The 14,477-nt window shown below is 38.8% G+C and overlaps 1 protein-coding gene across 35 annotated transcripts in view; it reads right to left on the reverse strand.

Moving 5' to 3' along the window:
- Positions 1–14,477, reverse strand: part of PTK2 (protein tyrosine kinase 2) — a 220,657-nt gene that overhangs the window by 92,793 nt on the left and 113,387 nt on the right. For all 35 annotated transcript variants that reach the window (XM_071738480.1, XM_071738481.1, XM_071738488.1 and 32 more), the window contains one exon: positions 14,065–14,152. In XM_071738480.1, the coding sequence (XP_071594581.1) occupies positions 14,065–14,152 (88 nt within the window). The remainder of the gene's footprint in view (positions 1–14,064; positions 14,153–14,477) is intronic.

The raw sequence follows: 14,477 nt of genomic DNA on the forward strand, positions 1-14,477 counted from the left end.
CAGGCTCCCATGTAAATACCATAAATAACCTCTGCAGTGCCTGTAGGTGGCAAACAACAGCACTGCTTGTCCACAGGTGGGGATACTTCAAAAGTAAGAGACAAACTGAAGATGCAACTTCTAGGAGTTCATTACTCATATTGATGCTCATATTCCAGAAATGTGACAAGTTAAAAGGAACTATAATTGATTTACTTCTTGCTTCTATCATCCACAGTGAAGCTTAGTGAACTTTAATTGTACTTTAAATACAAGCTTTTATTTCATTCTCCTACCCTTTTACTTAGAATTCACCTTCCCATATTTGTCAGGTTTCTTCACCTAAAAAACCTAACATACCTGTTCACAAAATCCCCCAGCTAGCCTGCCTTACATCCACCTAAATCACATACCCACTGGCTGTCACATTTAATTAAATTTATTTTTTTAAAACTATGCCTACAATTTTTTGAACCATTTCAACAATTTTGCAGCACCAGGGATTTTCAGAGCTGTTACTCACCTTCTCCCTGAGGCATTCAGACACTTGAGAAGAACTGACTGTAGCCAAATGGGTTTTTTCAGTCTTGATACATAAAACTTCCCTCTGCTGAAACTATGCTAATTTGAGGCTACCAGTCATTACTAAACAGTGACAATGATCAATTTTGTATTCTTTTTCCTTCACAGCTCATTGCCTTGTAGATCCCAGTAGTGAGTGTTTCATTTGTTAAACTAAACAGCTTAAGAACATCTTCATTTTCAGGCAAGCATATTTTAAAATGCTGCTGGCCTCAAGTAACTGCTATTCCATAAATGAATAAAAAGCATTCCCCAAACATTTGAAATTTGGAGTTTCTTCCCTCTTGCACTCTGGCTTAGGAGCTTTCATAAATTCCAGTCATGTTTTCCCAGTTTGACTCAGCAACTCCTGGCACCAGAACTTGGATAAGTGAATTTTAAAACCCGTCCCAATTGCAAAAATTTAGAACAAAAAATAAGTATTATGAAAATTCTCAGCTTAATTGCAAGAAACATTTTCACCATAATGCTGCAATCAGAGAGATGCATATTTGAGGGCATATTTCTGTTAGTGTGACAAGCAGAAAAATGGGTTGTTTGGGGTTTTTTTTTGTACATCCCAGTCCAGAAGAGGTGGCCAAACACAAATATTCCATAAAGATGGAGTAAGTTACATACATTCCTTCCACCTCACATTTCATCCAACAAAGACCCTCCCTGCTGGTTTACAGCAGAGGGGTGAGTGTGAGTGCTTCTGAAGTTCCTTGGTACAGGTACCATAACCCAGAGTTTCAAGTCTTCCAAAGTCAATGCATCATTCAGCCTAAAGAGTGGGATAAAAATGCCTTCATCTGCTTAAGATATTTGTTGAAAACAGAAAATTACCTCCTGTAATGTGCACAAAATCAGTTATAACATCCACTTCCCAAAATGCACTTCATTATAATAAAATATTGCATATACATTATCTATGCCTATTTATTTTTGTATTTGAAATGTGGAAGGAATACAAAGAGATTATAAACCTCAGGAAGACCATGGCTTTAGTCTTGTGGTCTAATTAGATTGTGGTTCAGAATTAAATTGAGCAAGAGTCCTATTATGGATGGCAAAGGTGATAAATTGGTAGAAGGAATTAATTTTATCTTGCTTTTTTCAGAAATCTGTCCACACATTCTTCTTTAAATTTCAGTGAGTCCAAGAGAGAAAAAAAATGGAGATTCAATTCCTACTCCCAGAATACTAATAAGAACTTCTCTTATCACCTTCAGCTTTTCCTGACTCTTCTCTTTCAGATGGCATTAGATCAATGCATGAACTAATGCTTGTGCAAGGATTAGATAAGAATTTCGCAAGAGCTTCAGCATGAGCTGCATAACTTCCTACAGAAAAAGCCTGAACAAATAAATACTAAATGGAAGAGATGCAGGAGATAACTCAATGGTAATTAAGTGCACTGCCACAAGGCAGTTGAATAGTTTTCCTAGAAGTCTTTTGTGTTTGCTCAATAATTGCTTTTATTATTGTTGTTGTTAAAATAGTTAAATGAGAAGTGAGAATATTTTTTGTCTGCTTAAAAGAAAAAAAAAAAAAAAAAAAAGACCAGATCTTTAGGAGGATAAAGCCTGTACACAAAGACACAAAAATGAAACTGACAAGTTTGAAGAATTCTACCAGTTCTTTCTGTTTATGATGGATTCAGGAGCACGTGAAGGAGAATGAATCCCATCTGTGGGTTCTGGAGATGCTGTTATCTGTGACTCTGCACACCTCTGCCCTCCTTGGAGCTATGTGCAGACCTTTATTTAAACTTGGGAGTTGAGTTACCAGCATGCAATGCCTTGGGGAAGGCTGAAGAGTAAGCACAGATACTGCTCAAGCAGATCCAGAACCTCTGCTGCTGTTCTGTTCCCCATTTCTTTTGTTCAGAATAATGGGATTTCTCCAAATGCTACAATAGGAAAAGTCACAGGGTGCTATTTAATAAACCTTAATTTTACCTCGTTTGTACGAGAACACTAATTCATATAAATTTGTCACATAACCCTGGTTTTGAAAAAGTCACTCCAAAGAAACCAAACAGCCAAAGAAAAAACAGCAAAGCCTTACTGATTCCCCCCAAATTCATGGAGCCTGTGGAGCCCTCCTGCTAAACCTGTGTGGCACTGCTTCAGTTTCACCACATCCTACAGACCAGGTGCTCTGGCAATGAAAAAATGGGATGAAGCCTGCAGTGATCTCAAAAACACCATGGTCCCAATGTTGCAGCAATTAAATGCAGAAAGATGAAGAAGGTGAACACTTAGATTTACACTAGGATGATGAATTCAAGTGTTACACTGCTAAAAAGCCTGCATACCTTTTATCTGGCAATAAATTAAAGCCAAAAAAATTATGTCTTAAGTGAATTGTTTTGCCTTATGTTGCTTGCAGCAGAGTTGCTTCCAGTTACCCATCTTACACAGCAGAATGTGCTTATCTGAACTTGCAGAGGATATACTGGAAATATATACAAAGTATATATATACAAAGTATACAAAATATACTGGAAAACAGTTTAAAGGAGGATAGAGGCAAAACCAAATTTCTTCCTGCAAACTGTAGTGCTGATTTCTAGCATCTTTTTCCTTGTATTTTTTGGTACACGTTCTAACAAGTTTAACTCAGATTCACAGCCAAGTAAATGTACACTTTGGGGCACTTAAGTTCTATTAAAAGGGATACAATGGAAATGAAAACTACTTCAGAGTTCCTGATGAATACTACTACAGTGCCAGTGTTAGGAGTAACTTTAATTTCATTTGCTCCTTCCCAGGTTGGCAAATAAGAATTAAAGTGTAACTTACACTTCACATTTGTAGTTAACTTTTTGGTAGTGACAGCTACAGTTTACTACAAGGAAATTATGCAATACTTGAAAAACATAAATTTCAATTTTATATGTTCTGATAGTGAGCCAAAACTGACACACACATGTATTATATGTGCATATACTACCTGATACAACTGATACATGTTTAATAGGGGCAGTAATGTTTAAAACAAAGAAGAATTTAAAAGTCAAACATGCCATATTTCTTGACATATCAGTGTCCTGATATTCTGTAAAAATCAATTTTGTTTATTTACCTTCTCACCATTATTCTAAAATGTTTTTTCATCACTATTCTTCATTGCCTATGCAGAATAAAAATTTCACTTACATGTCTAGTCTTCCAAGGATAAAAAGTTCCAAGATACTCTTAAATCATAAGAAAATGAGAGGAACACTAAGCCATGAACTGCTAAGCTTTGCCATAAGGAAGCCAGGCACAAAAGCAAAAGCACAGCTTCTTTTTTGATGTCAGACTTTTAAAATATTTGGTTTTTCACTTGAATGAGCAAAGCACTGATGGTGTAACTTCTGAGTTCTCTGATTTTACTAAGAAATAATGGGCACTTTCCTAGCTACATAAATGGCCAGTAAATTCCAGCTGGTATAATTTGAAATAAAATTAGAGACAGAGGAAAATCCATGTTTGTGAAGATGGAGAAATTAGAGACAAGCCCCACGCTAGCACACATGATTTAAGAAGAAATCTATCAGAGGCCTCGTATTTTATATACCAGCTGCTACTTTCAAAAGCCATCTGCTTCATTTTTCTGAACAGGATTTTTTTATGCAGCTGCAGTATTTCAGAAAAACGTTCACTCAGGCTGACAAGACATCTTGCCAGTGCAGGTCATAAAAATAACATGCTGGATTTAAATGTCCTTATTAAGAACAAGAGTAAAATAATTCTGAAGTTAGTACTGAATGCTTTCTAGGAGTTTTGGGGTTTAAAAAACCCTCCTTGATGTGTCTTGAAACATGTTTTACATTTACCTTTGTTACATTTATTATTTTACATCTACCTTTGTTTCCTTAGAGATTATTTTTTTAAATTATCAAACTTTCTATTGAGGTGTTTTCCAAGTGTAACTACCATGGAAGTTCTTTAACTACAATACTATCAAATGATGTCTCAAAAAGGGTGAATACCAATAATTAGCCACTACACTGGCTTTTCCTATCTCTACCATTACCAAGATATTTCCCAAAAGATTATCTCCAATTTTTTTCAGGACAGTTTAAAAATAAGCAATCTATTTCTCTTGCTTTACTTTCAATGCCTCTGACCTACTTATAAAACTTAGTACCTTTTTTTTTTTTTTTCCAAGTTAGCTTTGCTTTGAAAATGGCATTTAAGCAGCAGTTTTCAGACATTAAGTAATCCATAAAGAGTGGTGACATCACTCCTACAAAACTCCACTGGAAGTTTTCCTCTGATTCACCAACTTCTAAATAAACCCAGAGAACCTCAACACAGCCACTGGAAAAGCTCATCTCCAGCATCTCCTTACGTGACCAAGATGATTGAGGCAGACACCACTTCTGTTTCCCCCACGAGTTCACACACAATATCAACAATGCTGCTGTGTTTAGAGTGCTCCTGGTCAGGCTGCATTTTGTTCCACACTTGCAGCAGGTACCACTACATGATCCACAGCTCTCCTCGTGTACCCTCTCAGACATTATTACCTCAAATATTCTCTTTTTCGGCTGTAATCCTTGCAGTGTTAAAACACACCACAGAAATGCTGAGGCAGACCCTGGCACAGACACACCACTAGATGAAAGCAGAACAGTCACCCAAAAAATTGCTGAGCTTTGTAATGATCAACCTGCAAGGAGACACCTCCAAAAGATACACCTCCAAAAAAACACCTCCAAAAAAGACACCTCCAAAGGAGACACCTCCAAAGGAGACACCTCCAAAAGAGACACCTCCAAAAGAGACACCTCCAAAGGAGAAACCTCCAAAAGAGACACCTCCAAAAGAGACACCTCCAAAAGAGACACCTCCAAAAGAGACACCTCCAAAAGGGACACCTCCAAGAGACACCTCCAAAGGAGACACCTCCAAGAGACACCTCCAAAAGGGACACCTCCAAAAGGGACACCTCCAAAAGAGACACCTCCAAAGGAGACACCTCCAAGAGACACCTCCAAAAGGGACACCTCCAAAGGAGACACCTCCAAGAGACACCTCTAAAAGAGACACCTCCAAAAAAGACACCTCCAAGAGACACCTCTAAAAGAGACACCTCAAAAAAGACACCTCCAAAAGAGACACCTCCAAAGAGACACCTCCAAAAGAGACACCTCCAAAAGAGACACCTCCAAAAGAGACACCTCCAAAAAAGACACCTCCAAAAGAGACACCTCCAAGAGACACCTCCAAAAGAGACACCTCCAAAAAAGACACCTCCAAGAGACACCTCCAAAAGAGACACCTCAAAAAAGACACCTCCAAAAGAGACACCTCCAAAAGAGACACCTCCAAAGAGACACCTCCAAAGGAGACACCTCCAAGAGACACCTCCAAAAGAGACACCTCCAAAAGAGACACCTCCAAAAGAGACACCTCCAAAGGAGACACCTCCAAGAGACACCTCCAAAGGAGACACCTCCAAAAGAGACACCTCCAAAAGAGACACCTCCAAGAGACACCTCCAAAGGAGACACCTCCAAAGGAGACACCTCCAAAAGAGACACCTCCAAAAGAGAAACCTCCAAAAGAGACACCTCCAAGAGACACCTCCAAAGGAGACACCTCCAAAAGAGACACCTCCAAAAGAGAAACCTCCAAAAGAGACACCTCCAAGAGACACCTCCAAAGGAGACACCTCCAAGAGACACCTCTAAAAGAGACACCTCCAAAGGAGACACCTCCAAGAGACACCTCCAAAAGGGACACCTCCAAAGGAGACACCTCCAAGAGACACCTCCAAAAGAGAAACCTCCAAAAGAGACACCTCCAAAAGAGACACCTCCAAAAGAGACACCTCCAAAAGAGACACCTCCAAAAGAGACACCTCCAAAGGGGACACCTCCAAAAGAGACACCTCCAAAGGAGACACCTCCAAAGGAGACACCTCCAAAAGAGACACCTCCAAAAGAGACACCTCCAAAGGAGAAACCTCCAAAGGAGAGACCTCCAAAGGAGAGACCTCCAAAGGAGAAACCTCCAAAGGAGAGACCTCCAAAAGAAACACCTTCAAAAGAGACACCTCCAAAAGAGACACCTCCAAGAGACACCTCCAAGAGACACCTCTAAAAGAGACACCTCCAAAAGAGACACCTCCAAAAGAGACACCTCCAAAAGAGACACCTCCAAGAGACACCTCCAAGAGACACCTCTAAAAGAGACACCTCCAAAGGAGAAACCTCCAAAAAAGACACCTCCAAAAAAGACACCTCCAAAAGGGACATCCCCAAAGGAGACACCTCCAAAAGAGACACCTCCATGAGACACCTCCAAAAGAGACACCTCCAAGAGACACCTCCAAAGGAGAAACCTCCAAAGGAGAGACCTCCAAAAGAGACACCGCCAAAAGAGACACCGCCAAAAGAGACACCTCCAAGAGACACCTCCAAGAGACACCTCCAAAAGAGACACCTCCAAAAGAGACACCTCCAAAAGAGACATCTCCAAAAGAGACATCTCCAAAAGAGACACCTCCAAAAGAGACACCTCCAAAAGAGACACCTCCAAAAGAGACACCTCCAAAGGAGACTCCTCCAAGAGTCACCTCTAAAAGAGACACCTCCAAGAGACACCTCCAAAAGAGACACCTCCAAATTAGACACCTCCAAGAGACACCTCCAAGAGACACCTCCAAAAGAGACACCTCAAAAGGAGACTCCTCCAAGAGACACCTCCAAAAGAGACACCTCCAAAGGAGACACCAAGGGCAGGTTCTTGCAAGACACTCCATTTTCTTCACTTCAGAATCAGGAAAAGCAGCTTGAAAGAAACCTACAGTACTATAGCTTCCACAATCTTACACAAAATTAACCCTCAAAGGTTTGTGCCTCATCTGCTTTGAATGAAGGAACATATGCAGAAAAGCCCCAAAGCTTCTAAGGTCATTGGTATTTTTTGGAGCCATTGTAAAAATGATCATAATGGTGGCTTTTAAAATACACACAGGAGGAAGACACAGATGTGTTTGCTCTCCACCCCTATTTATCCATCTCATAACCTTAGACTTAAGGTAGGTCTACACTAGGGAAAATTAAGGCTTTAGCCTTCTTTAGTGGAGTTAAAAGCACTGATTTAGTATCAGGGTAACATTCATTTGCCATCTGCCCTCAGCTGCTCGTCCTCTTCATCTTCCAAGGTCACAGTCTCTGTATTATCTAGAGATGAACTTTGACATCTCTAACTAATTTTGGAAGCTCCTGTGTTAATAATAAGGGCATTAGGGCTGGGCTGGGGGAGGGGGTGGAAAGCAACTTCTGAGGAGGCATTGTGTGAATGGCTAAAAATGATCCCTTCTGTCCGAGTGGGATGATCTCCAGATGTCACTGCAATACACACTGCTGCCTCTCAGATCTCAGATAAAGTAGGACTATACTCTTGGGAGCCATATAATACTCAACCTACTAAGCCTGACTTGCTAACAGCTAATTTTATCCTTCTCCTCTCTGAAACAGAATTTTGCTCTTCCAGAAAAAAACGAGTCCAAGCATCAATGTCAGTCAACTTTTTTTTACTGTGGTTTAATGTTCGTGATGTCCAACCCGAATCAGAATGACACTTTGTTCAAGAGCACTAACAAAGGCACTACCATGCTTCAGGACATGAAAACTTCTCCTGGGCACTTCAAATTTATTGTCTTGAATTAAAGAGTAATTCACATGTGACTTCAAGGAAGGCCACAAGGCCTATTTTCACCACATTGGCTGAGAGGTAGAAATTTTATATCAAAGCAGCCATTTTTTCTTTGGACTGATCTTGGCTGACTACTGAAAAGGTATTCAGGAATATGAATATATTTTATGTTTCTATCTCATAGCACTGCTAACAGAAAGCAGATATTTGACACAGAACATTTGGAATAGACTGAAGTAGCTACACAGGAGTACAATGAGCAAGATCTACAAGAAGGAAAGCATAATTTTGTCAGTGTAAATGAACTCAGTTAAAAAAAGTACTTTATGAGGTATTGTAAACTTGAGCAATTTCAAGAAACCAGGCCCTGTAAAGGGTATCTCACTCATAATTACTTTTACAAGTTGTAAGGAGCACACAAGGTAATGCTCAGTTTGATTTTTTTTTTATTTATTTTTTTAACATATTTTTTAACGTATCCTTTTATGCAGCTGCAGTTCCTACATTTATCCCATTTCCCTTTAGGGAACAGTTTGTGTCAACCATTACATTACATTTTGGTGGGTTTTTTTTTTATAAACAGGCTGCCAATATCCAGGAAAATGCCAGCTTTTCTCCCTGTGTCCTTGATTTTCTTCAATTTTTTTCCTGTCAAAGTCATTTACTGTAGGACTCCTATTTTTATTAGTGATGCTGTTATTTAATTAGGCTAAAGAGTGTAATTCCCAGCTTGCACTTCAAATTCTAGCTCATGCACCCAAGCCTTATAAAACTTAATCATTAAGTTATTACTGTAATTGCCTGAACCTGAAATTTCCTACATGTCGAGGGACAGCGTTATAAAAATTATTTAATTTGTATGCTGCCTTTATCTGCCAGAATATAAAAGAGAATTTTGATTTAAGGAACTGCATTTTAGCTGTTAACATTGTCTTCACAGAGACAGAGCAAAAAAGTGCCATTTGTCCACTTTTCCTTTTGCCAGTTTTCCTTTTTTTTTTTTTTTTTTTTTTTTTAAATGAACTTCCATTGTATTTGTCTGGTGAAGCACAGAATCACTCTTAATTTTTGCAGGACATCACTTACCTACCCTAACTTTGAGATCCTCCAATCTCTGCTTGCAATTCCCTCTCCTATGCATTATGGAAACTTTGGTTCATTTTAAAAAGAAAAACCAAAACATGGTAGTCTTGTGGTCTCCTTTATTTTATAAATGCACACCTCCAGGGCAGCTCCACACTGCAGGCAGCATAGAGAAAAAATCTACACTGGTAAAAATGACTTCTTGTTCTCTAGGATCTAAAAAACACCCAAGAAGTTACTTTAAAAGTCCTGTTTGAAGCACAAGGGCAGCAACAATGGAACAGCTGATGCCTCAGAGCTGGTTTCCCCTTCACTCTCATACAGATGCTTATTCCCTTTTCATCAAGGGATAAACCAGCTCCAATTACTGGAGGCTAACATGTTATTCAATGATAAATGTGTGCAGGCTCTTGTCCCACAGTAAAAGGATGGCAATTCAAGTAGCTTACATCTGATTCTCATTATATGAACATTTTAAAAGCTGTATTCTATCTTGATGTGAGATATGGCTTTCACTCCTCACTCAGCTATTAAGGGGGAAAAAGAAAAGCCTATCTCCTTTATTCCCACCTCCCAAGAGCCATGGCACTGGAACAGGGGGATAGGAAGACACTCACAATGAACTTCAACTCTTATTTAAAGCAACTGGAAATGCTACTCAAAAGTACAAAGAAAAATACCAAATCCAATTTCATTACTCAAAAACCTCCAAATTTTTAATTCTTCTTTTGTATCCTTTTGCTTTTTTCCCCCTTAGGTTATCTTTAAAAATGGTAAAAATTAATAGTAAAGATAGATATCTTTATTCTTTTGAGATTTAAAAATGCATACAATACAATGGGACACAACTGAAGGCTGGCACATGAAACCTATCCAGTGAGCATCTGCCAACTGTGCAGACAACCATGAATCTGGCATTTCCTGATTTTTTTTTTTAATTCTCTAACCTCACAATTCAAGCAGCACTGGGTGGGATCCGATTTGCCTAATTTGGCTGAAACTGTAAGCAGCTGGGCCCAAGGGAACACTGCTGTCAATCCAGTATCACCACCTAAATGCTCCACTTAAGGAAAACAAAAGAGAAGACACCTTCCGAACAGAGCAGGGAAAAAAAAAACAAGAAAAAAAGAAAAAAGACACACTTCTAACATTAGTCTTCTTTATGTAAAATGACATATCTTGAACACACACCTCCCCTAGTCAAGAGGAGTGGCCCAAGCAATTCCCTCTGACTCCACTCAAGTCCCAAAGCCCAAGCACAGCCTGAAACACGGACGCACCCAAACGCTGCGTGGTACCAATATTGCTAGGACTGATTCTGATGCTACCAACAAGTTCTCCCCCGCCCCTCCTCCACTAATTTTAATCCCTTGCTGTACAGATTGTAAACGAGGGGCACTCTTAGGAAAAGTCTGGTTAAGTGCCCTGCTTTTATCCTCACAATTAGAGGAGCTGACGCCCACTGCAGATGGCAGAATGAGCGGCCCTGATTACAGTCGGCTGCCTGTCAGGCTACCAACAGCTCTGCTCACAGGTTCTTCATTTAAGATTCTTCAAAAATCAGAATATTCAAAACAGAGAATAGTCACACCATCCTTAAAATGTTCAAAATTAACTAAAGAAAAAAAAAAAACAACATTTCACCTATTAATTCCAAACAGGGAAGACTCAAAGGCTTGCATCAGTTTTTCCAGGGCAATGCACTCCTGGAAGTGAATGGGAGTAATGATGCATGGGAAGGCACAACGTGTGCCAGCTTTCTGCTCAGCAGCTTGGTGTGTGGGGTTGGGGTTAACTCTATGAATAACCCCTGTAAGGTAACATTTTGGTTATCTTTACAAAGGTTCTGGGCCATTCTGAAAGATGCTCACTTGAGGAGTCAGTCCCTGACTCAAAACTTTCAAGCCTGTTTTTCAACACCACTGCAGCACTGCAATTCAGATCCAAGAAGATAAATTACATTTTTCAAAATCCACGGACAATTTGTGGGTGACAGAGGTCACCATATTTGTTTTCCTTCTCCGTGAACTTTTATATTTGATGTTCTACATTTTCAGGAAGAGGGACAACGTGTGTTCAGATGTTATCAACTTAGTAACAGGTTCTCAGCCTCAGCTTGGGGAAGGGGAAGATTCAGTCATGGGCAGCATCTGGTCCTTTAAACCTTTTTTTTCTCCTTTATAACACAGGAGACAGTGATGTATTTGACTTTTATATGTACAAAAGCTAATTTGATTATAGGAGCTATTCTGTAGGCTGTTTCTGAATTCTGTAATTGGGTCCTACGTTCATTATCTCTAGCAGTTATTTCTGAGCAAAAAGCTTCAGATATTTATTTGTGCATATATAATTTATGTATATTCTGTTGTTCTTGTCTGTATAAAACGTGATGTGTCTGATTATGAGCCATGATTAGCAAAAGAGAATCCTAAAATGTGGGAATGACAAGGACAGAGGACCAGAATCTGCAAAACAATCTGTCTTTGTTTTTTCAAATCCCTCTCTGTTTTAGGTCTGTTTTATGATGCAGCATTACTGCCCTTGATTCTTTTCCTGCTTTCTCTCCTCACTTCAGTGGGGCTGCCTCCACGATTTACCAGATAAAAGTAATTGTCCTAATTTATTCAAGAGGGAAAGTGAGACTTCTGGTACAAAACAAAATCCCGGAGAGAGAATGACAGCTCTGAAAAGTTGTGCACCTGATTTCCATGACAATGGAGACCCAAATACCTTGCAGCACCCCAAAAGAAAGAACAGTAACTTTTGAGAAACTAGATTTAGAAATTCCCCACAATAAGGTAGAGAAGAAAGAGAAAGATGAAAAAAAGGCATGGTGTGTGTGCAGTTAGGAGACAAGAACCTCTGATTTTCGTTTTGTAACAAAGATTCAGGGCACAGCTGATGGCTTTGCACATCAGTTCCTGCTGACATTCATAAACCTGCTTGCTATTCTCAGCTGTTTTCATCTGTTTCTAAGGATTTCCTCCAAATTTAGTAACAATGTGTCTCCCAGAAAACGCCAAAAAATATTCCTCTGTAATTTTAAGTTCCCTGCTTGAAAGAAAGATTTCTTTGAGGCACAAATGAGAGGATGCTGTGCAGGCTTCCCACCTCTTGGATAGGTAAATACTAGGAGTTCAGTAAATTATTTTAGAGCTCATCAACCACTTTTGTGTCATGGAAAACACAAATCTCCTATGCTTAGAGCCAGAATTAAGAAAGTTACTTGCTGGCAAGGGATAAAAGCATGATTTTCTTCTAGAAGAACCGCTTACAATACCAAGAAGTCACTAAAATTCAAATTAGGCTGAAACAAGTGTATCACATAGATAAATTTAATTAGAAGACTAAGACCAGGTAAGCATTCCACTGGAAATGTCCTCTCAGAAGTCAACTCCATCATAAAGCAATAAAAGAATTCCATTACATGAATATGTGTGTGTACAATAAAGGATAGAAAGCACTTAAGAATTCTTACATGCACATTAATTCTATATTCTGCTTTCAGTTGAGTATAGGGCAAGGGGGAGGAGTCTGTTTTCCTCTTTTTAGAAACTTAAAAAAAAATTTAAGCAGAATTCCTTGGTTTCTGCCACACTTCAGACCAGCTCCAGTTATATCCTTATTTTAAGGGGTATGGCTCAAGAATTACAGTATGCCCCAAGCAACCAACCTAGGATTTTTAGATCTTTGAATGTAGCAGAGAAAACAAAAAGAACACCAGTCTATGGCTATGGTTTTCCTTTGTAGAAGCCTTTGGGGTTTCAGGAACATTATCAGTACTTCATATTGTTCCTTTTTTTTTCACAAAATGCACCAGGTAAAAAGAAGAATAACCCTAACTCAAACCAAAACTCCAGAGCTTTTATGGTGCAGTTCGTGAGCTCTGCCACTACAGCTGACTTCACAAGCTCTCAACCCCACCTCTCATTCCTGCCTTATTCCATTACAATACTCCATAAAATAACTCCTTAAAATGACAGAGATTAAAACTAATCCATCATACGGTAGTGTTAGGTACTGCTTTACAACATAAAAACATACTTGGCTCACAAACCTGGCATCATTAGGTAAGACAAACCATTTGTCAAGCACTAACAGTATTTCAGTGAATGAACAAAGACATCATAGCATCCAGACATGGGAAAAGACCCACACCTCACAAGCAGCCAATAATTAAAACTTTAGGTTTGAACTTTCAGAGATGCATGGATTCTTAGCTAGGCCATATTATAACCCTTCTAGTCCAGATTCCTCTAAAAGATAACCCTATGAAGTTTCAACTTTGAACCTTTGCCAGTCTAAAAGGAGACAAAAATTATTTAAGTAAACAAAGTGAAGATTTAGGTGTTTAGTTTATAGAAATTGATAATATTATGCAGTTTGACTAATCAATAAGAGCCACTCAATTGAAGAAAATAACCTAATGAGTGTAAAGAACATTCTACAGCTGTACTAAAGTTGCCCAGTTATTTGCATTAGCAAAAAAAAAAAAAAAAAAATTAATACTTAATAATTGCTGAATTGTGAAATAAATATTAGAAGCCAGCTGGACAACAGCAAACTTTTTTGAGTTCAGAAGAAAACAACTATAGAATTACCTTGCCTTTGGAAAACATTCCTTACCACTTCTCAAGGACTTAATGGGCTTTATGTCCTTTCTACTTTACATATGCAACCTTAAATTTCATTCATTTCTGTTTCTGCAGTAACATGCTACCCACATAAGCAAAGTCCAAATTTTCCAAAGCAATAGAAAAGGTAGTAGAACTGAACATACCTGCTGATAGAAAAAATTTAGAGTTGGTTTGTCCTCTGTGAACTGGTTTAGAAACCCTTTTGGCAAATATCGAATTCTCAATTCATATCTGAAAAGCAAGAAAAAGAGAATTAAAATGGGGACACCAAAATAGCAAGATTACCTCACAAATAAAAGAAGTCTTCAAGCATTCTTAAAAATAAGGATAAAATCAGAACAAACTCTGAAAATAAAGGGAAAACTTCCTCTTTGAACTACTCAGAGAACTGGAGTGCAGGACCTGACATTTCATAAAGAGATTTTTTAAAAAGCTTTTTAATAGAAGCAAATGTAAATCCCCATTGCCTTCTCAAAGCCTCAGTGAGAACTGAAGCATCAAGCCTTGCAGAAGATAAGCTATCAGGTCCATAGCCATGGGAAGGGAGGCCCTAAGT

The sequence above is a fragment of the Heliangelus exortis genome, chromosome 2 (genome assembly GCF_036169615.1).
Source record: "Heliangelus exortis chromosome 2, bHelExo1.hap1, whole genome shotgun sequence".
NCBI lineage: Eukaryota > Metazoa > Chordata > Aves > Apodiformes > Trochilidae > Heliangelus > Heliangelus exortis.